Source organism: Cricetulus griseus (genome assembly GCF_003668045.3).
Source record: "Cricetulus griseus strain 17A/GY chromosome 1 unlocalized genomic scaffold, alternate assembly CriGri-PICRH-1.0 chr1_1, whole genome shotgun sequence".
Classification (NCBI taxonomy): domain Eukaryota; kingdom Metazoa; phylum Chordata; class Mammalia; order Rodentia; family Cricetidae; genus Cricetulus; species Cricetulus griseus.
In genome coordinates this window covers 272,308,377-272,334,523 of record NW_023276807.1, presented here as the reverse complement: position 1 = coordinate 272,334,523, position 26,147 = coordinate 272,308,377, and the positions used below count along the sequence as shown (strand labels likewise).

At 41.0% G+C, this 26,147-nt stretch overlaps 1 protein-coding gene and 1 non-coding gene across 2 annotated transcripts in view; one reads left to right on the top strand and one right to left on the bottom strand.

Annotated features, from left to right (window-relative positions):
- Positions 1–26,147, bottom strand: part of Clybl (citramalyl-CoA lyase) — a 232,798-nt gene that overhangs the window by 9,851 nt on the left and 196,800 nt on the right. Inside the window, exons 3-7 of the mRNA XM_027388948.2 lie at positions 19,817–20,005; positions 15,348–15,449; positions 13,502–13,595; positions 12,054–12,221; positions 7,319–7,443 (exon numbers count right to left, since the gene is read on the bottom strand). Coding sequence (XP_027244749.1) covers positions 7,319–7,443; positions 12,054–12,221; positions 13,502–13,595; positions 15,348–15,449; positions 19,817–20,005 — 678 coding nt within the window. The remainder of the gene's footprint in view (positions 1–7,318; positions 7,444–12,053; positions 12,222–13,501; positions 13,596–15,347; positions 15,450–19,816; positions 20,006–26,147) is intronic.
- Positions 3,251–3,353, top strand: LOC113832522. The gene has a single exon (XR_003479817.1). It is a non-coding gene; the product is annotated as a U6 spliceosomal RNA (small nuclear RNA).

Genomic DNA, 26,147 nt, shown 5'->3' with positions numbered 1-26,147 from the left:
AGAATCCCAGCACTTCTTTTTTAAAAGTACAACAGATAGGGAAATAGTCTTAATTTTTATAGAAGACCACAAGAAGTCAATATCATGGATATTAACAGCAGGGCATGGTGGCACACACCTGTAATCAGAGGTTCACTTTAGTTTGAAGCCATCCTGTTCATCATAGTGAATTCTAGGTCAGACAGGGATACACAGAAAAGCCCTGTCTCAAAAATAAAAACCCAGCAATTTCTTTTCAACACAGTTAAAACTTCGTAAGAAAGTTGGTTCAATAGCATTTCCTAAGGGTGTCATAAGCATCCATTTCTGTCTAGCATGCTACAAGGAGACATGGATGCAGAAGACAGAATTCTTTTTGCTCTAAGATGGTAGTGAAACCGTTCCATGTTTTCCCCATCAAGTCCCACCAATGTAGAAAAAATAGAGAATTCTAGAAATGATTGATTCATTTTTAATAAAATACAATGCCATTTGTTGGCTTTTAATGTAAACAAGAATGAAAAAGTTCCACCATAAGATACCAAAAACCAGGGCTGGAGAGCTAAGACCTCTTAAGTGCTCTTGTAGACGGCGGAGTTTGGCTTCCAGCACCCACACCAGCAGTTCACAAGAACCTTTTACTCCAGTTCCAGGGCACCTGCTGCCTCTAACCTCCACAGGCACTGCACTCACCACCGGCCCCATATAAATAATGAAAAACAAGCCTTAAAAACACCAACAGTTTAAAGAATTCCTCAGACTTCTGCAGGCAGTTAAAGGAGAGGAGACAGCTACAGATGGTGGTGATGGTGGTATGCAGACAGAGACATGAAGTAAGAGGAAAAACAAAGGAGGAAGCCAGGGAATAGCAATGATGAGAGGTAAGGTGAAGAACACACAGACATGTCTATAGACCTAGAGCCTAGAGGGGGAAAAGAGAGCAAATGTTCAAGGTGCCAAACAATCCTTCCTGGCCCCGTGTATCCTTGATGGGAGTGTACCATCTGAGTGATGAAACTCAGCTTTGGGTGACATGAGGCTTTTCCAGCCTTACTCTGACCCTTTCTGGTCTACCTTGAGCCTGTGGAGTGGAGTTTGGGTTAGAGTGAACTGAGCCAATCAAAAGCCCATCGCTGGGGGCTGGAGAGATGGCTCAGAGGTTAAGAGCACTGGCTGCTCTTCCAGAGGACCTCAGTCCAATTTCCAGCACCTGTGGTGACCCACAACCATCTATAATAAGATCTGATGCTCTCTTCTAGTGTGCAGGTATATGCCAAATATAAACAAAATTAAAAACAAAAGATCAGAAGACACCTGTCTGCGTAGAAATCTGTACTAGCCCTGTTCATGTTTTGATTAAAATGGCAATCGTTTAAGATTCTATCTGGGGGCTGAGGAGATGGTTCAGCAAGTGAGATCTTTACTGAACTAAATCCAGACTCCTATAAAAACTGGGTGTTGTACATGTCTGTATCCCCAGTGCTGGGGAGACGGAGCTGGGAAGACGTTGGTGTGTGTGTGTGGGATGTCCTGTCGCTGGCTAGTCTAGCAAAATGGCAAGTTGCAGACTCAGTGATAAAATACCTCTCAAAAAATAAGGTAGAAAATGAAAGGATGATGCCTGACACTGACCTGTGACCTCTACACACTAGTATGCACACCAGCACAATACCCCCACACACATGTATATACCACACATACACACACACACACACACACACACACACACACACACACACACACACCCCTCAGATTAGCCATTTGTGTGAGCATTCACTGTTACCCCAGCAGAAACCATATTTGTACTATTCTATTTAAGAATGGTGGTCACAGTTTTATAACCACCTTGAATGTGAGTGATTTCCAAACATTTTTTGGGTTTTAGGTCTGACTATACAATATTTTAAAAAGCTTTCAGATGGGGGAAATACCACTACAGAGTAAAGCTTTTTTGATTATACTACCTTTAAGAATTGGCTTTAATGAATCATACGTAAGATGAAGCCAGTAATTTAAAAAGTTACTAGACAACCTATGAAAAAATGAAAATGAAAACCAAAACAAACAAAACAAAATCTTATCCATTAATGCTGGACTTGCCATTTGCCTCTAAAAACAAGTCTGGTTAAGAGCAGCATGGGAATTCCACTACCAGGCTTTAAATGTTCTTTCCCTTTTTTTAATTGCAACTTAGTGTGTATCAAATTTGTCATAAAGTTATCATTGGCACACTCAGATTTCCTAAGGGCTGGAGTTTTTGGAGTAAATATTACAGCATATAGCTCTGAAAACTCTAAGTGAACAGGGACACAAAGGGAAAAAATGGTTACCAGGCATCGCAGAAGTCTGTTTCTGCCCCATCTTTCATTTTCACCCAGATTCACTGTTGTTCGGAAATAGACGGGAAAGGCTGTGGGTGGTGGGATGGGGACACACTGTTATCTATTAGTGGCTCAATTCTTTCAGCTGACAAAGACAACAAGCAAATCTTTAGACGGTTTATTTGATCTGTGTGAAAGAGAGGCAGTGGGCTTTCTGGCACTTGAACAAGAAGGAACAATATTTTTGGCTGGAGAGATTTCTCCCGAGTTCTCTCAGGGAGCCTTCAGGAGAGCCATCTGGATTGAACGGTATTTCTTTTGTAAAGGTTCACATTTGGAAGTATAAAGGTGTGGAGCTTCGATACCTACAAAATCACTTGCTTTCTATAATTGGAAGGGGATGATTTAGTATAGCTGGGGGCTTTTGAGATGAAAAGGGGCCAACTTCTCCTTTCTGCTTTAGTAAGAGATTTCTTGTAATTGATAACCCCGAGTAGGAAGTGTTTATGCATGTCAGCTCATTAGTCTGTACTATTGCTCCTTCACGAGTGAAACAGGGCTGTTCCAGGTACCTGTGATATTTACAATCCTATGTCACTACTGACCTTGCCTTTAACCTTTATGATTGTTAATCGGACCTAGATCTTGAAGGAAAGGTCCCCCTCCCTTGTCGCTTAGTCAGCTTGTGGCACTGCAATGAATGAAAACTACTAAAAAAATGTTTGACCAAAATCCTTCCAAACCAACATGATGCTCTCAGGGTAATGATGGGATTAAGGGGGGATTGCCTGGAAAACTGAATAAAACTCAGGTTTGCAGTCGGATACTGCAAGAACATGGCTATTCTAACAAAGGACCCCCAAAACTCATCGTGAACACCATGCGTACATTTGCTAGTTCTCCACACTTTTTCACGCTCTTATGTTAAGATTTCCTTTGATTTAGTATATGTGTTCTGGTAGTACATACACTAAAATTGTAAAGATACAAAGGAGATTAACATTGCCCTTGCACTAAGATGACACACAAATTCCTGAAGCATTCCATACTTTTACAACTTAAAAAAAATTTCCTTTAATTAGTTATCATTTTTTAAAAAAGCAATGAGCTGTCTCCTTGAGCTGTCATTTTTGCCTAACAAGCAAGGAAGGAGAAGACTTAGCAGCAACATCATAATACAGATGTAAAAAAATACACAGGGTCAAACATGCTTTTATGTATTGTATTAATACATATGTTATAGGCACTTAATTCTGTGTAATTAACAGTTTTTGTTAATCCCAACAATAACTAATGACTTGAGAAGCTCTCATTGTAATTATCCAGTTTTCACATTCTATAAAATTCTTAGTGGATAAAAAAACAAAACAAAACAAGAAAGCCATGTTTCTTCATTAAAACAACACTAAACCCAGCTCTGAATGGAGAATTTCCAGGTATTCTAAAAATTGCCACTATAAAAAAAAGATTATATATATATATATATATATATATATATATATATATAATATAAGCAAATAATCTTAAAGACCCTTTATACATTTGAAGCAAATAATGTGAACATGATTTATCCCAGCTTAAATATTTTACCAAGTAATTTGAAGCTTGAACAAATGATGTGCAGGGTGAGTCTGTCTGGTTAATAAAGTAAGGGACACTTTGTAACCGATGTCAGTTAAATTACAAATATTTTACTTCCTGGGAACTGAAACAGGAGCAGAGCTTATGCTGAATAAGCTTTTTCTAATCGGTTCTATTAAGAGAAACCACACTAAGTTTCCAAATTTCAGCCCATTGCTTCTGTTCGTATTATCAGGAGGGCTCTGTCGGGTAAAACTGGTTCCTTCAACATACCTGTCAAACACTAACGGACTAGTGGGTTAAGTATTTTTCTAAGGCAAATTGCTTTCCCCATGTTCTCATACTGGACACATTAGATTTAATTTCCTTGGAACTTCTAACAGAGAAGAACCCTGAGTGATCAAAGCCTGAGCCCCAACAACTCACCTGCCCAGGACTTAGCCTTCCCATGAGTGTTGTCAGTTAGAGCCAGGAAGAAAAGGTAGGACTTTCACTATTATCGTTTATCACCTTAGAAAACATAACTGGCCCAGTATTAACTGCCAACTTCAGCCACGGTTTGGTCTCTAAGCAGAACGACGTAATTGAAGACGGGGGTGGGAGAAAAGGCAAGGCTACATCACATTGCCTTCTTGGACCGTTGCTACTTAAAGGAATTAATTAAATGAAATTTTCATCAGATGAGAGGGACAAGGCCTCAGGGAAATTCATGAGCACCCCACCAGGATGCAAGCCATCCGTTCCCATCCTTGGGTGTCATCTGTGCCTTGGACAAAATATCCAGGGGTTCATATTTTTCATAAATGGCACACATTTGAACTAAAACAGATTAGATATTTGTTGGAGGTGATACTTCCTACGACTGAGCTCTTATTTATATAAGATCTCTGCCAAAAGAGCCCACACTATTTAAATCGAAAGAACCCATCAAGATCCAGAGGCACCTACCTGCAGTCCCAGTGTTTGAGGCCAGCCAGTTTATAGGCACAGTGAAAGAATCATGCTAACTGGATAAAATAACCATATGTCCCTACTGGAGGCTCCATTACTTTAGTCATTTAAACCTCACTGGACAAAAAGCACCAGGGCCATTTGCTGTAGGAAACAAACCTCCACAAAGTGGACAGGGAAGAAATGGCCCTCTGCTCCAATTTCTATGGTTCTGTGTTAAGAAAAGCTGGCCTGCCACACTGTTGTGAAAGCTTATGCCCCAATTATACCCCAACAAGAGGGCCACTTCTTAATTTAGAGAATGAAAAGAAAAAAGCCCAGAACGTAACATTTACATCGCCATTATCAAAGTCTTGGGCAAATTTCCCTAAGGAATAATATTTTCAAGATATAATGGACGGGGGGATTGTAGTCTTCGTTCAGGAACTTAAATGGCAGGAAAGGAGTGTTCCTGGTCTGACTTTTGTTTGGGAGCTGGTAAAATGGAGGGTGGAGGATAACCTGCAAGGCCAGGTATCAGCCTCCTTGTCATTCAGGTGAAAACCGCGTGCCTGCTTCATCCAGGCAAAACCAGCCCATGTGGGACCTGTCTGCCATCTTAAGGGAACCCATGCTGCCTCAGTTTCCTGATTCAGTAAGTGGTTATCGCCTGCACATTGTCAGCTGGCATAAGGCAGAACTGAGGAAAAAGGCACGTGTGTGTGTGTGTGTGTGTGTGTGTGTGTGTGTGTGTATGTGTGTGCATGGGTGTGGATGCATGTGTGTGTGTGTGTGATGTGTGTGTGTGTGCGTGTGTGTGTGTGTGTGGTGTGTGTGTGTGTGTGTGTGTGTGTGTATGTGTGTGTGTGTGGTGCATGTGTGTGTGTGTGGTGTGTGTGTGTGTGTGTGTGTGTGTGTGTGTGTGTGTGTGTGTGTGGTGTGTGTGTGTGCGTGTGTGCGTGGTGTGTGTGTGTGTGTGCGTGTGTGTGTGTGTGTGTGTGTGTGTGTGTGTGCCCATGTGCATGTATGCAGGTGTGTGGGACAGAGATGGATGGAGATGCTTGTGTCAGTGAAAGTGTGCATCTTTTCTTTCTGTGTAAATGTTTATTTACAGGCAAGCTTCATTGTGGGTTGAAATATATATAAACAGACACAAAATACAATGCCAACTTAAATTATGTTTCTGTGAAATGCAGAATATTTTTGATGGCCACCATTGATGTGCAATAAAAAAAATGTTATTTATGTATCATAAAATTGGTGTGATGTCCAAATGGGCTCATTCCTATGTAGATCTTCTGGCTTTGTATATTAAGTGTGAATCTGTACAAATGTCAGTCTGTGTGTGGCGGGGAGGGTGGGGATATGCCTGTTCATGGTTGAGAGCAGCTATCTACAGGGAACGACCTACTTAATATTGTTACCCACTTGTATAAGCCTTGAGATTTTCAGGTGTCCTTGGCACTGGGGAACGTGCAAAGGACACTTTGCACATGACTGTCCCAGGCCCGCCACTGAAAACCAGCTTTTGCTTCTTCTCCGATGCCTTTTCATTTATTTATTTATTTATTTTCACAAGCATGAGTATTTAACATTTAGGACCTTATTAATCTTTCAGCATTCTTTCATTCCTAAGTAATTCTGTATGGGAGACGTGACTACTCCATTCCTTACAGAAGACATGGGCTGAGGTGAGTGAGAGATTATCTCTAGGATAGGTTTTATAAATGCACTTTCCCCCATCCCTCTGAAAAAGAGGCAAACGGTATTATTGCAAATAACCTTTAAGATAATTAACTGACAATGCTGCAACTAGCATAGAATCTTCCTTCAGGCGACACCTAATTTAAGTGTTACTGGCACAAAGTGGAGACAGATTGTGCATTACCACCGCAATATTTACATAGCAGAAACCCACAGAGCGGGAAACGCCAGGCTCAATGAAGCACTAAATTAGAACAACCGTACTCGGTGTTAATTTGCCTTCCATTCTTTCCAAATCTCAGGTCCAGAAATCGGTACAAATCCATCTACAACCTCCCACTCCTGAATGATCAAACCAGAGGACACATTAGTGCTTTTTTCCTCTTACCCCCTCCCCAATTAAAATAACTTGAAATTTATTTATTTTCTCTACAAGAACCATGTGGTCAAATTGTGTTTATTTCGTTACGATGCACTCTCGCTTTGAGTGAAATTATTTTCACACAAGTGCTGCTTCGAAGACTACACCAGAGGAACTAACAAGACTTGCTTTTTCTAAGGCTGCCAACACAGCTCACAGAGAAGATGCCATGAGAGAGGGGATCAGATTAGTGAGATATTTAGGGAAAGGATGGCATCTACCTTCAGGGATTTTCTGAGTGATAAATCTTATTTTTCAACCCACATTTTCCCTTTCTTCTGCCAAAAGCAGAGAGTTTTCCTTAAGCAGTTCAAAGGGTATTATTATTTTGCTCATAGTATTTTAAACTGCAGCATCACTGAGGCATTTACAAGACATTTACCTTTCCCAGTCGCTGGTGCTCTGCAAAGGCAACGATCAGTTCTTCAGCCCATTGAATTTTTTCCAGGGTTGGAGTAAACTGCTCTTGTACCACAGCTATCTGGTTAGGGTGGATCACCTGTTTACCTGCAAGGAGAGTAACTGCACTGGAGCATCCATGACAGACACCACACAAAACCAAGTACAGCCTGCTTGGTGCTCACAGAGTGGGCACCGAAGAAGGAAACAGTACAAAATAAAACCCACACCCAGACAGGCTTTTCCAGAAAACCACGTAAGAACAAATACAAGTATGGCAGCAACAGCACTCCAGATTTATGGAAGGGCCCCTTCAGAGGAAAAATACCTCATCTTTGGTTACAGGTGGCTGGACGAGGGAGCTTGCTGAAGAACTTCTTTGCCTGGGAGTTTAACTGGAGGATATCTATAAATTACTCATTATTTTGAGTTAAAGTTAGAATGAATTTAAGTGAGAATTATCTTGAATTGTATAAGCTGCTTGTTTGGGAGGATTGTGTTGCTTCCTGCAGTTCTTATACCAACAACATGCCAATTGTTAAACTCACCACAGATATTATGACCATATTAATACCAAATACTACCTTAAAATGGTATATTTAATTTCATTTTTGAGCATGTCATTTTTAACAGGTGTATTTCAATGAAAACATGTCTAGAGTTGTAAAATCAAAGGCAGATTTGAACACTGTGGCATCTAGATTATTTTAATTTTTTAAATAAAAAGATTACAGAAATTGACCTATCCAAAAATATATTTCAATCTTCTCTTTTTTATTAATAGTATAAGAGTTGGTTTGTCTTCAAATTACAAGAAATCACATCTATGCAGAAATATCTTTTAAAAAATCTTTGATTCTTTTTGAAGTTTAAGGATTTTAAATAAAAGTATCATCGATGCACAGGCCTCAAAGGTTTCTATACAATTATAATATTGTAAAAAAAAATCTCAATTGAACAATCAGGGAAGTATGGTATTTAATCAGGTCATTAATAAAATGCAATATAATTTAATGTCACAATGATGAGATTATATTGCATTACATGATAAAGTTACAGACATAAATTGCCTCTTTACAGTTGATGTACACTTAATGGCTGCTAACTACATTTGTTGCCACATTAATTTGCTTTGTTTTTCAAAACAGTTATTTCAATATTTAACCACAACAAATTACAGCTCAGATGTTTTAGAAAACACCAGTTCCTTTTGCTATCCTTATTCTGTTGAATAGATAAAGAAACAATGTTTGTAAAAATAGTAAAACAGGGAATTTCTTTTTTGATAGTATTTTAAGAAAAGAAGTTTAGGTGACTAGATAATATTTTTTTAGACCCTGGCATAGTTATAACATTCTGTATTATTATTTCATTTCTGCCTGTCAGTGTAATAGGAAAATGTTAGGAATCTATATAAATAAAGGCACTTCAAACTATTTGAACACTGATTTTTGGAGATAAATAATAGGAGTTGCAAATGTGAACTCTTTTCAAATAGTAGGTATTGATTCCACATTTAATTAATTTAATAGTCGTAATAATATTATTTAAAAACCTTGTCAGTGCCCAGTAGTCATTTCCTAATTGTTAGCCCTGGGTTTTATAATTTATGTACATAATTTACACTGCTGTGCAAAAAGGCGGATTTCACGGAAACTTTTGGTACAGGCACTGTAATGTGAGGAGCAAACATAACTAGCTAGCTAGATTCTTGTGAAATCTCCCCGACAGCTCTGAAGTGCCTATATTTTAGTAATAGGCCACTGCTAAGATATATGTTGGGTTTTCTAAATCTACGTACACTCTCATGCCAAGGACTCTTTGTCACTGTACACATTCCAATGACTGTATAACAGGCTTTACTGCCGTGTGGGAACGAAGCAAATATTTTATCCAGAAGGCTTGTTATTGACAAGTTACCAAGAGGGTGCAAAATTGGACGGCATTAAAATTTATGACCGTGAGATCCTTTTTACAGGACCACTTGATATATCTTGCTTTAAATCAATACCTGTCAAGTCTTTTAGGTAACTGTATGATGGTGTCATTTCTGTCTTCTACAAAAGACTGCAAAAAAAAAAAAAAAAGAAAGAAAGAAAGAAAGAAAAGAAAAAACCTATATTGCTTTTCATATTTATAATCTTGCCTTGCAGCATGTAATGCTGTAGTAACTGAAACGGCTAAGGCAGTGGGAAAACCTTTCTCTCGAGTTTTAGTTTGGATGTCTTTTTATTATTAAAAAAAAATCCTAAAGTTAATGGCTATGTATACAGTCAACGGATTGATTTTAGATCAGTTAATGTGAGTGGGGATCCCACTCAGTAATGATGGCCAAAAAAACAAAACCAAAAAAACAAAAAAACAAGCCCACTGTTTGGTGTGATGATAACTTTTTTTGGAGAGAGGAAATGGGAGAAATGATATAATTTTGTTATATTCTAATAAAATACCACTAAATATGTGTATTTAGACATTTAAATTTTCGTGTTGAAGTATAGACAACCTAGTCTTTATCAGTGCTGTAAGAAGCACAGAACTTTCATTGACTTTTACGTCCTTCGACCACCTGCTTCAGACAAGTGTTGTACAGTTGGTGACAATATTTTGTCTTCTCTCCTCCCCCCCTTTCATCTTCTGGTTATTTTGTCCCCTTTCTTATACAAGGCTTAAGGTATCACAATTAAATTCCAAAAACTAAGTTAATGAGTAGCATAGAGAATTCAATGAGAGCACGAGTTTAAAAAATGCTGTCCATAGTCTTTTCTGACTACCTTTTATTAGTGTGTAGAAATATAGTTGTGACAACAAAGACCCTTTCTCTCGAAATCAGTAAGTATGTGTGGCGTGTGGCCCCCAGCTTACAGCTTCTGTCACTTGGATGCACAATGGGCACTGTGCCCTCGGTGCCTCCCTGCACCCTGGCCTCCATCTTCCTGTGATTTAATGCTCCCCATCGGGCGGAGACAATGGTGCCAGGTCCATAAGTTCTTCGTGCTGAGCTGGGCACAGTCTAGACATTTAAACCGGATTTGAAATAGCTTGTCTTTTGAGATTGAATTGGGGACCAATTTAATTCAGTTCTGTATCTTGAGAAACCTTTAAGCCCCAGAGGAAGCTGGAAAAACATCAACCCCAGAACATGAAGGGCTGGTGGCTGAGGCCAGGGAGCTCTTTCAGAGCAACATCTGGCTGCCTGGCAGCCAATGCCACATGTTATAGGCCAACAATATCAGGGTCTATTAGATAGATTTCTAGTTTTTTTTTTTTTCTTTTCCCCAACTTTCCCATTTGGGCCACATCCTAACTGGCCACTAAAGGAAGCAAGGACAGGCATTTCGCACGCACCGAATAATAGGGTGGTTTCTTTCTCTCTCAGTCCCTATTAAATATAAGGAGAAACTACTAATAGTTCAAATCATTGAGCAACATTTCTATGCATGGGCATATGTTTTCAAGCTTAAAAAATTGGGCATTCACATTTATTTTAGTGTTCTGCTATATACAAAAGACAGGGTTATTTCATTCTGAGATAACTGTACTATTATTTTAAGTCTTTCCATTTTGTTTCAGGATAAGTCATCCTCTGCTAGTAAACCCTTTTCATCTCAAGGAATTTTATGAGGCTTTCAGCTAAATTCTGACTAGGTATAGTATCAAAATATTTTTTGAAAGGGATAACATCCTTGCATCCTTCCTTCTTTCCTTCCTCCCTCCCTCCAGTCTTTCCTTCCTTCCTTCTTCCCTTCCTTCATGCCTGCCTACTTTCCTTCCTCCTCCTTGCTGGGTATGTTTATAGCTATCGATCTTAGCACTTTCACCATAAGGATAAACGAGAGTCTCTCTCTCCTCTCTCTCTCTCTCTCTCTCTCTCTCTCTCTCTCTCTCTCTGTGTGTGTGTGTGTGTGTGTGTGTGTGTGTGTGTGTGTGTGTGTGAACACTCAGGTCCACATTAGTATACAACCGCACAGAATTATTTGTGTAGGAGATTCCATTAGGGATTTTCAAAAGACAGAGTTCTGTTGTTGGAAAACATGACTTTCAGTTGTTCCCTGGACTCATGGGGACAGAAGGATGAACACATTGATGACTGTCAGCTGCCTGCATGCACCCCATACAGGCCTGTGAAGGACTCAGGGACCCAGTGCCAGCCAGTACCCATAGGTGTCAGCAGGTACACAGACTCTTAGTGGGAGAAAAGAGGGGCATGAAGTGGCCAAATAATTTACAAAATACTTATGAGTAAAAATTAAATCACAGGCAGTATCATCAATTAAAAATTAATACCTCAACTATTTTAGTAACATTTTTTATGCCTCATCAATCTAAATTCTGATAGTTATTCACTCTGAAATCCTCCCATAGTAACCTCATCCCTTGCCTGGGGCAGCTCAAACTATACAGAAATACTTAATAAGACAGGTTGGGGGGGAAGCAATGACTATAAAGAAAAATTCAAACAAGTGCTATGTTTTGTAATTTGCAGAGACAAAAAAGAGAGGGAAAGAAGAGAGAGAGAGAGAGAGAGAGAGAGAGTGTGTGTGTGTGTGTGTGAGAGAGAGAGAGAGAGAGAGAGAGAGAGAGAGAGAGAGAGCCACCCACCAACCCAGGTAATAGCCATCTGGTGTTACTGGTCATGGGGTGAGTAGACATTTTTTTTTTTTTCTTTCTGGGATGCCTGATAATATACACACTTTTTAAGACAGCACCAAGAATCGTACCAGTGAAGCCCATAGCGGCAGCTTCTTTTGACTGTTTGAGAAGTCCATCTCCATCCCGGAAGTCAATGTATACAAGATCTATGGCTTGTATGCCAAAGGCCTTCGCTATGACGACAATTTTCTGTCGGGCATAGAGGATGTCTTGGGTGTCCTTATTGCTTGTTGCACCTGGAAGTGTGATATGCACAGGAAAGTGAGATTTTAACCTTGGAAACCAAACTCAGGACACCTACTATAGAAACCAGGTTATAAAGACACATATGACTTCCTGGGATCTGCACCCTAGAAAAGCAATTATTCAGATGCCCAGGAAGACTGGTGTATGGGAAGCAATGTTGAATGGCACATTTTCAATATAATCGTTTGCACACGCATCAGCTAAAGATCCTCCCCCTCCGTTTCAGGAGAGTGTACGTGTGGTCACGGTGGCCTGATTTTGCTCCTTTGTATTCTCTCTTGGAGAGACAGCCCTACAACAAGTGTCCAGGAGGCTGGGGGGGGGGGGAGGCGGAGGGAGGGTTGGTTCACTTCTTAGGAATGGTGTGTGCTGTCTTGTTACACCTGTCCTCAAAGACATCCTGAGCCTGCACTCCGAGGTCTGGTTGGAGCACTTGAGAAATGAGAGACTCTCATTTTGGGAGGGGCAGAAGAGACCTCTATGCCTTCTATAGTACACACACACTTGGCTGTGGGACACATTAACGAAGACTTGTATAAAAATAAATTTTCTTTTTCACCCTGAGGGAAGGGAATGTGTTACTGTTTCAACTTGGGCTACAAGAATAGGAAAAGTGTCCCCATGCCCCTGAGACATGGGTCTGAAAACAGTCTCCAACTGTAGAAACACCCAGATGAGATGGACTGCAGTACCCAAGGGAGGAAGCAGTAGGTATCAGTGGGGCCAGTAAATATGTAACAATAAATGTTCTGAAATATATGCTAAGGCAAACTTATAATCTACCTTAAAAAGTTTTGCCTACTACATTTAATGTGAAAACACTCCACTGAGGTCAACCTGATAGCACTTTAATCTTCTGTTTAGAGGCCCAGGCCCTGGACTCACTGACGTAAGGACAAATATTTAAGCCAGTGTCAGGCTGTTTATGTAACATGTTAGTAGATGCCAAGTAGACCCCTGTATGTTCTTAAGCAAGCCTGGGGCTGCAAGGGGTTTTTATTAGTTGTTTTATAAATGAACAGAAGTAATAATGCAGGACTCTGGAAGCCGGAAATGGAGCCCTAAATTATCAGGAAATAGTGTGGTCAGTTAGTTGTCATGAAAAGCCATGGTCAGGGCTGGGAAATATGTATTGTTATGTAAATGTCCCTTTGTGAGGGGGCAAAGAAAAAAATCACACACACACACACACACACACACACACACACACACACACACACACACAGAGGGTAGGGTGGGAGAGACAGAGAGAGAGAGAGATTTTTGACACCTATGCTGGCTCGAAAATCTTCTCCTCCAAACACAACTGCATCTAGGAACAGGCCCACTTGAGGCCCAATCCTCACTGTTTCTTCACACACTGCCTGGAAAAGAGCAGAACAGAGTCTCAGAGGCTGGGAGCCAGGGAATCCATGGTAGAAAAGATCCGGATGCTAACACACTTTGGCTGAAACACAATGAGCCCTTCCCCAAAGCCGTTAGCGTTCTCCAGATAAGAGTCTCATACACATTTGCTTGGCCTGCTGTTTACATTAATATAGCCGTCCACTACTTAATCATACGGCTAGGATGTTCAAATTAGAGGCCACCCAATTTTCTAGGTAACTTTGGGTGAACTTTCTTAGCTTCTATTATAAGTAATTTATGTCCCTTCAGAATTTGTTTTTGTCTTAAGAGACTTTAAAAAACAACCATAAAGCCACAGGATAGGAGTGACAGAATTTTTTTTTTAATCAAACTAATTGGATTTATCTGCATTAGGATCAAGTAAAATGGTTTCAGGCTTTAAAGTCAGGCAGTGCAAAACCCACAACTTCGGAGGGGAAATAAACGGCCATGAGTCACCCAGGGTGTACGAACAAAGCAACTCTGACATGTCCAAAAGGAAGTAAAGACGAGTTGTGTTTGTTGTACGCGGAACTGAGAGTCTTGGGACTGTGTTGTGCTAACATTTGTGTGGGTGGGAAACTGTGGATTAACTTCAGGCATGGTGGGAGCTCCTAAATACATGACAGAATAACATGGCAAAAGACTGCTTTAAAATTAAACCACCGTTAAACAGTATCTGATCCCAGCTCAGGTTGTGTTCAGGATGCTAGGGCAGGCTGTAGCGCTCTGTGGTTATTTGTATAAAGGAGGCGGTCACAAGACAGTCTTGAAGCAGACGCCCTAAAATATGTGCACTGGGCCCCTCCTGCACAGTCCTCCAGGTCTGTAAAGCTTCCCTGAGCCTTTGCTTGTACTCTCTCCATCTCAGGTCAGCTAACTTTTTTTAGTGATATTATTTTTTCTCCTGCCCTCTGGAGTGGAAGAAAATAAAACAAAATATAGAAACACCAAGGACTAGAAAGTCTGAGAAGAGGGTGCAGGGGATGCTAGACAGTCATTCAAAGGTCAGGGGGATGGGAGACACATTCTGGGAAATGATATAAAGGCCAACAGATCTGGGGAGGGCGGGGGGACAAATGAGCTGGCTATGAATCTGACAAGGCAGGTAGTTTAATGCAGCCATACAGTGGCTGAGAATTGGCTCGGTTCATCTTCTTAAATGTGTGTTAGAAAACACTTTGTCTGAAATGTGATAAATTGAAACAAGAGATTATAAATTATTTACGTATGTGAGCTATAAACAATAATCTTATCTGCTAGGGACTACAGATAATAGTACCACAGAGAGGCCAGGGGATTTGCTGATGGAAAGACAAATTGTAGGAAAAAGCAATTCAAATTTAATTCGTAAAGGTGACAAAGTAAAATTTCCATGTACATTTAATCTCTACATGTGATAATTCAAAACATATACTTATCCTGTGATTTTACATTTATGCATACTCCAGGGACATACAAATATTTCGTTTAGATATTTGGTACTGAGAAGGCCCTCTTTCTAAGCTAGATTCTTTGTCTTCCAAGATATTGACAATCCAAGATAATGTTTTTTGGAGTAGGACAGATAAGCCATGGTTTAAATATCTTATTTTGTTTATAAATGTTTCTTTAACTTTTTTTTTAAAGTAGATGTTCAAACAAACAAACAAGAAAAAAAAAAACCAGAAGTTCTCTTTAGGTAATTAAAATAAAATGCTAACTTACATAACCACATATGGCTTTCTTACCTTAAAATTGAGCAAACCCATTGCAGTTTCCACAAAGGGGATTAAATTCATTGGTTGTTCAAGTTTTCGGCCATTTAAGTGGAATGAAAATTTGTCTGAAAACTAAAATCAGAAGTGTCATAGGTGATTAGCGACAAGAACAGCAGTTCAACCCCTAAGATGCAGACACAGGAGAAGGGCGGAAGCCTTTGACCTGAGGAAGTAATAACACCCCAACCTCCTTCATCTACACAAAGGGATGGGGAGGGGGGAGAAAGAAAATGCAAAGAAAACTAAAGGTAGCAAGGTTCCCCCCAAACCACATAGTGAAATCCCCAAACACCACAATTCGTTTGCTTCCAAAGGAAATAATTTGAGGCCTAGCTAGGAGTTAGAGGGGAAGAGAGAGTCCCAGGTTTAAATGCTTCCCTGGAAAACATATTTACTCAGGACCTCTCACCCGCTCCTCTCCGCTAAATGCAAATGGCAGGCTCTCGGAACAAAGCAGGGCTCTCTACCTGCCCTTACACCCACACATGTGCACTGCTCGGCTGCCTTCTACATATGTTGAATCTGTAGTATTCGTTATAGCGCCATTACCCTTTGTTCCGGAGGGTTTTCTTCATAATTTTTTTTAAGCTTACCTAGGAAGACCTTAAAAAGGAAGTTTAATTCTTTGAAGACCAAAGCTTGCCAATTTTTTCCATGAGACCAGTTCACAGCTAGCTCTGTGCTGCCAGTGGGGTAGCCCAAATTCCAAAATCTATCATCTGGAAACATACAAAAGCTCTCGCAGATCCCTCACACCCCCTGTCTCAAAAAGGGGGGGAGCCCCACAATCTAAATTGTAAATCTATTATGTCTATCTAGATCTAATAAGATGTGGGAAGATAAAAAAAAGAAACACAGGTATAATAAAGATATTTTTGTAAATAAAGTTGAAAACATATATATCCATTTAAATTTAAGGAATATTCAGCCGTTAATGGATATCAAAGGAAAAGGGAATTTTAATCATCTCTCCATTCAGTCTCAGTTGGGTAAATCATATCTAAGAGATTTGCATAAATATAAACCATCAAAGACTTTTCATCTTCAAAGGGGTTTCAAGACCCTATAAGCTTTGTACTGTAATCATCACAGGTCACCACCCTGCAGGAATAAGGCTGCTATGGCAACATAAAAACTAATGCTTAAGGCTTAGCATAATATTCTCACTAATAGAAAGGAAACTCATTTTAAAAGCTGGCAGCCTATTTACCAGAGGCAGGATTAAAGGTGTTATTTTCCCCTTTACCTGCCCCCTCCTTGCCTGTGCACCCCCCCTAAAAAAAACCTAATCACTGGGATCTTTAAAAAAAGCTTTTGAGCGATTTGCAGTAACTTTACAATTAGGCTAAAATAAATCACAGCTTTCAGTAATGAAGAATGGCTCCCCTCGCTTGGGGCCCCTCCCTCTTAGACAGCGTCACCACCACCTCCTCAGTAACTTTCAGGGAAGGAATAGCCCACCACAACAGCCAGGGTGAAGAGGAGGCTGAAGCTATGGAGCAGCCTGTATGGCACTAGACGCCGGGAAAAATAAAACATAATTTATGTCACAATTAAACTTGAAAACAAGTAGTGAAATATTGGTGGTGGTTTGAGTGTTGAATACATAGGTATGGATTTTCTTTTCTCGTTAAAAAAAAAAAAAAGAAAGAAAGAAAGAAGAAAAAAGAAAGAAAACTCCCAGGGCTACTTGGTACTATTCTCTGTGATAGTCATTATAACTACAAAAATCATAAAGTTTACAACGAGGTAAATCTTTTACAAGATATCCCCTGTTCTTAATGAACAAAACCTCTAATGCCTTTAGCTTTATAGCCAATAGGGGCATTTAAAAATTAAATATGCTAGCCCCTCCTCCCTTCCTCATCGCCTTCTTTCTTAAAAAATTGCATTAAGTACTGACACAAAAGGTAACTAGTGGAGAAGTTTCAATTAATTTTTTCAAAAGGAGACGATTAAATGTTTCCGGCCTGGTAAAGTGTTCATTGCATGGAGGTGGAGGGGACTGTGGAGGGGGGCGTGAGGAAAAGAAGGGGGGAAAATTACAAAGAGATTGGGGAGGAGATGAAGTAGCAAGGCTCAGCAATTCTTTCAATTCCAGTGCACACCCAATAGCGTGTTGGAAGAATGCACACTGTTGGGATTTGTGGGAGAATTGTCCCGCGACAAAAGAGGCAGAGTTACGCTTGTTACAGCCCAATAAGCCGTGCCAGTCAGACAAGAGCCCACACTAACGACAAAAGGCGAGCAGGCGATTCTCACACAAAAGAAAACAAGCAAGCCTGTCTTTCAGTTGTGGATCAGGCTTGGGTTTTACGCTCCGCAAACATACAAACGGAGAGGAAAATAAACAGCCCCAAAGACTTCTGCTAACTACAAGTCCTATTTCAGTTTCAGAGAGTCTCTCACATTTTGAAACAGCGACAGGAAGCTGTAGCTCAAGGTTGAGGAGATCACCCCCATCTTAAGTAAATGGTGATACCGGTGTTACTAGGCATTAACATGGAACCAAGAGGAAGAGGAACTTCGGAACCTGTATGGGGTAGGAGCGCTCAAGGCATTAATATTCTCTGCACCCTGTCTCTCTAAGTAACTAAGGCTAACAACCTTGGTGAGATCTCTGGTTTACTAAGCAAACACAAGCCCTTGATGACAGGCCTGTGAGACAGCTGCAATGCAGAGATGTCAACACAAATACCACGGCATCTACACGTACAATTTCCCGCCTTCTAGTGGCTACAGTCAAAGAGTAAGGTGGAGAAGAGAGATTGATTTTCATATCTTATATTCAACTAAGAGATCCCAGATATTATTGCTGCAATAAGGAATCAATATACAGATTGGGACATTTTCCCATTTTTCTCTCTCCACTTGGAAAGAATATCAACTTCCTAAACTCAGGCATGTGCTCATTTTGCTCACGATAAGCACACCTTGATTTGCACAGGCCACATTTCAAATGCTCAGTACCCACGGATGGCAGGTGGTCCAAGCATTGTCAAGAAAGATACAGCATACTCGGATGGATTAAGAAAAGGGAGCAGTAGGAGCTGGAGAGATGGCTCAGTGGTTAATAGAAATGGCTGTTCTTCCAGAGGACCCAGGTTCAATTCCTAGGGCCCACATGACAGCTCACAACTGTCTGTAACTTCAGGGGGTCTGACACCTTCATACAGACATACATACATGCAGGCAGAACACCAATGTTTATGAAATAAAAATATATTTTTTTTAAGTGAGCAGTTTTACCAGGTATGACAACTACTCAGGGTATTGCTATGGCTAGATACACAGCCTACAAGATAAAGTGAGGTGAGGCTTTGGATGCCCCCACCATACATTCAGTCTACTGACTCCCAATGGTTCTGCTCCAAGTGGCATAATAAAATGGCATTTAATTCAAGGGACTTGAAGAATAATAGTAACTCCCTATTCAATACCCCACTCCCCCAAATCTCACAATTAAAACAATCATAGCATAATTGGGACCATTTCAAAGTTTTCTTAAGTAATTTGACATACCAACCACTTTACATTTCAGGCTTTTATTGGCTGAAAAGTCTGTCGTGAAATGCAAACACACCTGACAGTAATTTAAAAAAGGGCGCACCAGAGAGCTGTTCAGGAAATAATATCTGAGCTAATTAAAACCACGAGTTAAAAGCTTCCTGTTTCCCCCTCCAGTTGCCCCCAGGAGTGACCTTTTCCTTGTCTGCTTTGGGCTCTTTGCTTCATATGTAGCTAGAGTTCCTCACGGCCTGTGATGGCTCCAGGAGAGCCTCAGCCAGAACCATCTATGTCATGGCTCTTCGAAGTGCAAACCCTGGCTTCCAGGGACAGGGTGGATGCTCATGCAAGTTAGTGTCCAGGGACTGATTTGTGAGGGTTGCTGAGGCAGCTGTTGTGACCACAAATCCAGTCAGAAAGCAATAGCAGTGTTCTCAAAGGAGAGCTCTTTTGGGAAACATGCTGAGCAATGCTGGATTCTTGGGGGAAGGAAATGGTTGGTGGTACTGCTTGCTTTCACAATCCCTTTTCTCCTCCATTGGTGATTCAAGATCTTATGCAGTCCAGGCAGGTCTCAAACTTGTTGTGTTCTCAAGGATGACCTTGAACTTCTGATCTTCCTGTCTCTATCTCCTGAGTGCCGGGCTTACATGCATTTGTCACTGCACTCAATCTTACTTGATGCTGGGGTATCAAGCCAGACAAGCTCTCTACCAACTCTACATCTAGCCCCATTTCTCCTCTTCTCTTCCTGTCTCTTTCTTTTTCTTGTGGGATTGACTGAATCCAGGACACATGACAAGCAACTGCTCTGTCCATGAACTATTGTGTGAGCTATGTGTGTGCATTTCTAAACCAATGGCATCCAGACCCTCTCCTGGTGACTGACTCCTTAGCTGGCCTTGAGTGCACAGTAAAGCACTGTGACTTACCCACCGGATTTCTTCAGGACCTTCTACCTTCGGCAGCATCAAACTAGAGGGAAGAACCTGGGACTGCAGAATTGTCTCTAGGTCAGCTTCAGCCAAACCACTAGACACCGAGTTGATTCTCACACACTTTTCCGTTGGGCCCAGGTCAAAGTCTTCAAGAGTTCTTACTATTCTCAGTCGAGCTTCATTCTGTAAATATTGAGAAAAATGTATCTCCTAAATTTATTTTTAGCATTAAGGGTAACCCAATGAACAGTCATGGAACTCTGATGGGCTCTCAGGGACACTGTGATCAGAGCCACACATTTTCTGCCCACAAAACCGATATTGGAAATGAATCATCCAAGCTTGCAGGGGAGTGAATGATTTCTACACGTTGTTCAAGACGGCTGCAACACAAGGGGGATATACCATCGTGCATACTGGTTGGTGTACCTCTGAATGGCAGAGTAATTGGCTCATTAGTGTACCTTCCAATTGAGGAAGGCAAAATAATTCATTGACTGGGCATTAACTGTGCACTAAGCATGGGTCCAAGTCTTTCCTTACATTTCTTCCTTTAATAAGCATTAGAAACTAGACACATTGTAATTGTGGCAATGTCACCTGCCAACATAGTCACATTAGGGAAAGGTAAGCATTAGCCCTTCCACTCCCCAGGTATCACGCTTTAAAAAAAAATCATAGTTTTTATTTATTTATTTTATAATCAAGTTGCATCTTTTTTTGTTTTGTTTTGTTTTTGTTTTTGTTTTTCGAGACAGGGTTTCTCTGTGGCTTTGGAGGTTGTCCAGGAACTAGCTCTTGTAGACCAGGCTGGTCTAGAACTCACAGAGAACCACCTGCTAGATGGTTGTGAGCCACCACGGGTGCTGGGAATTGAATTCAGGTCCTCTGAAAGAGCAGCCAGTGCTCTTAAGTGCTGAGCTATCTCTCCAGCTTTCAAGTTGCATCTTGACATTCAATTAAGAAGGGGTTCACAGGAATCTGACATTGAGTACTTCATGAGAGGCTCCCACTAATTCAGATGGAAACGGGAATATCCGAGAAATCCCTTCACTGAGTACTTGGCAAATAGACTGTTGTCTTTGATTTGACAGTCTTTGAGGCGGTTATGAGAAGCTAAAAGTCACATTTGAATTATCCCAAAAGAAAACTGTATGAGACCAAATATGTTATGCATTACCTTTGAGCTGGAGGTGAAGACTGTGGGATGGGTGAGTGAAAAGTGCACGCTAAGAGTTGGGGGTTGGTGTGGAGAAAGGAAGCTCTAGGGGCCATTATTTACGGCCAATTCTAGTTTCAGAAATAAAGTCCTCCATCTTGCCAACAGCCCTCAACAAATTCTCACTGCCAGAAGGAACACTTATCAAAGGTAGTTTCATTTGGGAAGAATTTTTATTACATCAATAAAACTTTAAAGCATCTAACTACTGATGAGTGCATTTGAAAAAAAAAAAGTCTTGGAGCTGGAAGTATGGGTCAGCAGTGAAGAACACTCTCTACTCTTGCAGAGGACCTAGATTTAGTTCTCAGCATCCACATGGTGGCTCACAACTGTCTGAAACTACAGGTCCAGGGAGTGACACTTTCTGCTGGCTTCCATGGGCACTAGTCACAAACATGGTGCACACACACACACACACACACACTCAAACACATAAAATAAAATCATATAAATCTTTGGGGAAAAAACTAACAATGTACAGCCATTTGAATGAGCCACATATCTAAGAAAACAGCTTCCCAAAGCATAGGTAACAATGAATTTTTTGCTTCGAGTAGCAGCATACACCTTTAGCCCTAGCACTCGGGAGACAGAGGCAAACAAGATCACTGACTTTGAGACCAGCTTAGTCTACATAGTGAGTTCCATACTAGCAGAGTTACATGGTGAGAGCCTATCTAAAACAATAAATAATTGAATTATTTAAGCCAAAATGAAGTCTAAACCCAAGACAGTTGACTTAAACCAGATACAAGCAAGTCAACCTCTGAATGGAGTTGGGGCCTGGGTTAAACAGTGTGATGAAAGAGTTGCTTAGAGTTTTTAGGACACGTAGAAATAGTACCCAAATGAGTTTAGGGTGTCTGTGCAAACTTGATTTAAGAGTGTTAGCTGTGAGTAATTAGGTCAAATTTAGGCAAAAGAGACACCGCATGAGATGATGCAGCCAATAGTGACTTGAGTCCACACAATGCCATTACTTAATTTTTTAGGTTTGTCTTTAATTATGTATATGTGTGTTGTAGGAAGTATGTGTATACAAACTTGGGTGCCCAAAGAGTTCAGAGGCTTCAGACTCCCCTCAAGTAGGAGTCATAGGTGGTTGTGATCTACACTTGATGAGGGTCTGGGGACTCAAGCCCTCTGCAAGCGAAGTATGAGCTCTTAACCTCTAAGCCGCCTCTCCAGCTTCCACCCCTACCCAAATTGGTTATTCCACACTTAGGTACCCCACTGTGTACTGTTGCTGCAGAGTTAATGACAATATACTGATGACCAAGAACAGGCCTTAGACCAACAGCAGGGTTTGAAGGCTGTCTATAGTAGCAGTAGGGGGTGCCTCTGTTTTCAGATCCTCGGCCTCAGAGAGCCTAAAATCCAGGTCACACTGCACACAGTCTGGACAGTTACAAAGTCTGGATAGTTTGGGTTTGCAAACATTCCCAACTTCTAGATTCTCACCCGACAGCCCTATAGCAAGTCAGCCTTTCAGAGAGTCCACCGAAACACTGGATGGGAAAAGGCAATTCTCTAGACCGTCTAGGGAAAGATTATTGTGCAGTCAAGCTGAGTATGGTGGCTGAGGGAGAAGGATGTCACGTTTTAGGCCAGCCTGATCTACATTGGAAGACCCCGCCTTTAAAAAGAAAAGACCGAGTGAATCAACATATCTACCAAACATGTGTGCTTCATGATGCAGAATCCCTGGCAACTCCCTAATTTGCTTCTCTGGTGTCAAACAGAACTGGGCCCTTAAGCTGTTTGGTGATTGCCTTTGGGTTTGAAGGAACTGTTTGTTCAGAGCTCATGTTCTAAGCCTGTTTGTGATTTTCATCTGAAGTCACATTGCCATGGTTTCCGCACATTCCGGCTGACTTAGTAAGACTCAATCCTTGTGAAGTTGGCTGCAAACGAAGAACCTAATTCCAGTTTCTAGGATAATCTGATTAGTCCTTTGCGTGTTACAATTATGAGCAGCAAGTGCTTGGAGTTTTCTTCTTTCCTTTTTTTTTTGGCTCTGAATAAACACAGAGCTCTTTCCCAGCATCACAGTGTACCTTTCCAAAGAGAGGGGATGGCATGTGAGGTATATCGCCACACAACACCCTTATTAGCAGGCTGTTGATTGCTACAATTTGCATCAATGAAGAGCGGATCCCTCTGGTATGTATCCCAAAATATCCAACAACCTTACTGAATTTACACCAACCAACAAGTGTGTGGATTTTTTTTTTTTTTTGTTATTTTAATGGTGAAATATGTCACTGTGCTAGTAAATACACCCAAGCCATCTGTTGGGTTTCGAGGGAGGCAGCTCCAAAGGACAATTAGTGGTGTGTACTCTGTTAGCTCTGTCCACCCAGTTGTGAGGAGAAAGATATTCTGCACCCTGTTCGTTTGACTTCTCCATACCACCTCTCTCCATACTGCTTCTTTTCCTTGGGCCCTACTCCTCCTTCCGTCTCCTGGCACCTGACACATACTCTCAGTGGGGTGTTGAGAGAGGAACTTTCAGAGATTTCGAAAGGAGCGTGCTTTGTAGGGAAAGAATGCTAAGGGGGAAAGTTGGTCTCATTGAGGCCGAGGAGGGACCACACTGCCAACAGAACGGCCTTGTTGATGTGTCCTCATAGCTGGATGAACCGTGGCCCTCTCAGATCTGACAAACTTGAAAGCTGAATGATAGAATCAAGGCCTTTTATGAAAAGTCCCCTTAGATCTTGGAAGTGTTCACTTACTACCATTGAGTGTTCTGTGCCATGCCTGATTGCAGATTTCACGTGGGTTTCAGACAAGTTGGGATGGACCAGAATCTTCCTGTTCTGAAAAGTGGCCCTCCCAAAGCTCTTGCAACCGGTCGATATTCCGTGCCACAGGCTATCTGGTGCAGTGGACCAGAGGCTAATAAAACTGTCCTTATGCATAAGCTATAGTACTAGGTGACCGTGTCTGGGCCAGGAACCAAGGCGTGCTATGATTTCAGAGCCCGGATTCCTGTCACCTGGGGAGGAGACATGCTCCAGTGACGTAAGAAAGCAGAAAAAAAATCAACCATCCCCAAGACCTGCAGCCTCCAAAATTAAGGGAGGAAAAAAAATCTGCGTGCATTTGGTTCAGTTGGCACCCATTAAAGCTAATAACTAATCATCCTGGCAAGTTTCTAGCTAAGAACGATGAGATCTGAAAAGAAAACAACATCCGTCCACTTTTACACTCCAGTGGAAGGGGTGGTCCCTCGCGGCAGGGCGGCACAGTCTCGCCATCTGGAGAATAAATCGAGTGTGAAGTACAGTATAGTTTGGGACCAAGCTCCGTGGCGGCCGCTCAGCAGTCAGTTCATTAGCCCCAAACTTCCAGGGATTAGAGGGGCATCAATTCTACTGTCGGATAGGATGAGACAGACAGGGCACAGGATTCAAGAAGCATCGAGACATCCAGGAGCCCCCTCGGGTTTATTTATAGAACCACAAAGTATAAACACACTCAAATAAGTGACTTAAATAACAGCATCATAACAGTTCCCTAACATCTGAATTAACACCTTCCTTCTCCCCCTACCCCCACCCCCAAACTGTGAATGTTAAAATACACCCTTTACTGGGACAAGCGAGAAGCTTGCCTCCACCAGATGCTAAGATCTGGTAATTAAGAAATAGGAAGGACCTCCTAGACTCGGGGGAGATGTACAGCATTTGTAATTAAAAACATATATAAAATTAATATTTTCATTCCATAAAGATGAATGTCATGCCTTATGTTCCAAAGCACTAGTAAATTCTACCTTTCCTACCATCTCCATTTCATCTCACTTATAAAGTGATGTCATAGGTGTGGACTCTTCCACGTTTTGAGCATTAGGCCTTGATACCAGCATCTTTATATTATAATTGTCAAGGCCAAGTTTAGCTTAAAACAAAACAAAACAACAACAACAACAACAACAAAAAAAACCAAAAAACTTTGTGTGAACTGTTCCATTTAAAGACCTCGTTTTTCATCTGCTTTCTAGACATTTAGAGGAAAAAGCAGAAATAGCACAAAATAAGTCATCATAAGGAAACCATATTGCATTTCTTATAAACGCACAGAATTTATCAATACAGGGGTCACTAGGAGGGAGCAGTAACCGAACTGAAAAAAAGGTTCCCTGATTTCTGCAAACTGGCAGTGTGTTTCATTAGGCAAGACACAGTGTTGGCATTCAACAAGGCATTAATTGCACAAAATAATGAGTTTTGTTCTGACTTTTCAAATATGCATGGAACATACTTTGATCATGTGAATTTCTAGCTTTTAAGTTGTTGTTGTGGCAAATAAATCTTGGTTTATTTCCTCAAGGGGTGGGGGAGGAAGGTAGGGAGAAAAGGAAACCTTGCATTGATGACATTCTGTGTCTTTTGTTTTGTTTTTCAAGACAGGGTTTCTCTGTGTAGTCCTGGCTGTCCTGGAACTCACTCTGTAGATCAGGCTGGCCTCCACCTCAGAGATCCACCTGCCTCTGCCTCCCAAGGGCTGGGATTAAAGGCGTGTGCCACCACTACCTGGTGACATTCTGTGTCTTAACTGGCTTAAAATTTTTATGCCTTGATTTATCCTACATCCTTCTACATGTCATCCCTATTTACTCTAAAACCATTGATTTTGATACAGGAGGGTTTTTTGATGTGTTAATCATGAAAGATACATTAAATCAAGGGAATGTGGTAAAAAAAGAATTACAAATCATCTTTCATTTCAAGGCCCGAGAAGGCTCAGGAAGCTTACAGTTTGTAATTGGAATTTCTCTTTTAATTGACTATACAGCCTACAAGCACAACATATAGAACACAATGATGACATTCAAAACTCTATGAGAAGAATTTGTTTTGTAGTCTCTAAGCAATTAAAAACATTTCTAACAGAGCCAGCAAGAGATGTTCTGTAGGCAAAGGTCCCTGCTGCCAAGCTGGAGGACATAAGCCTGACCCCCCCCCCCAACCACATGGTGGAAAAAGAGAATTAACTCTTGCAAATTGTCCTTTGACCATCACACAAGCCAGGTATGCTCCAGCATGCACCCCTCCCCGAATAAGTAAGTGTAAAAGACTTAAAAATATTTCAAAA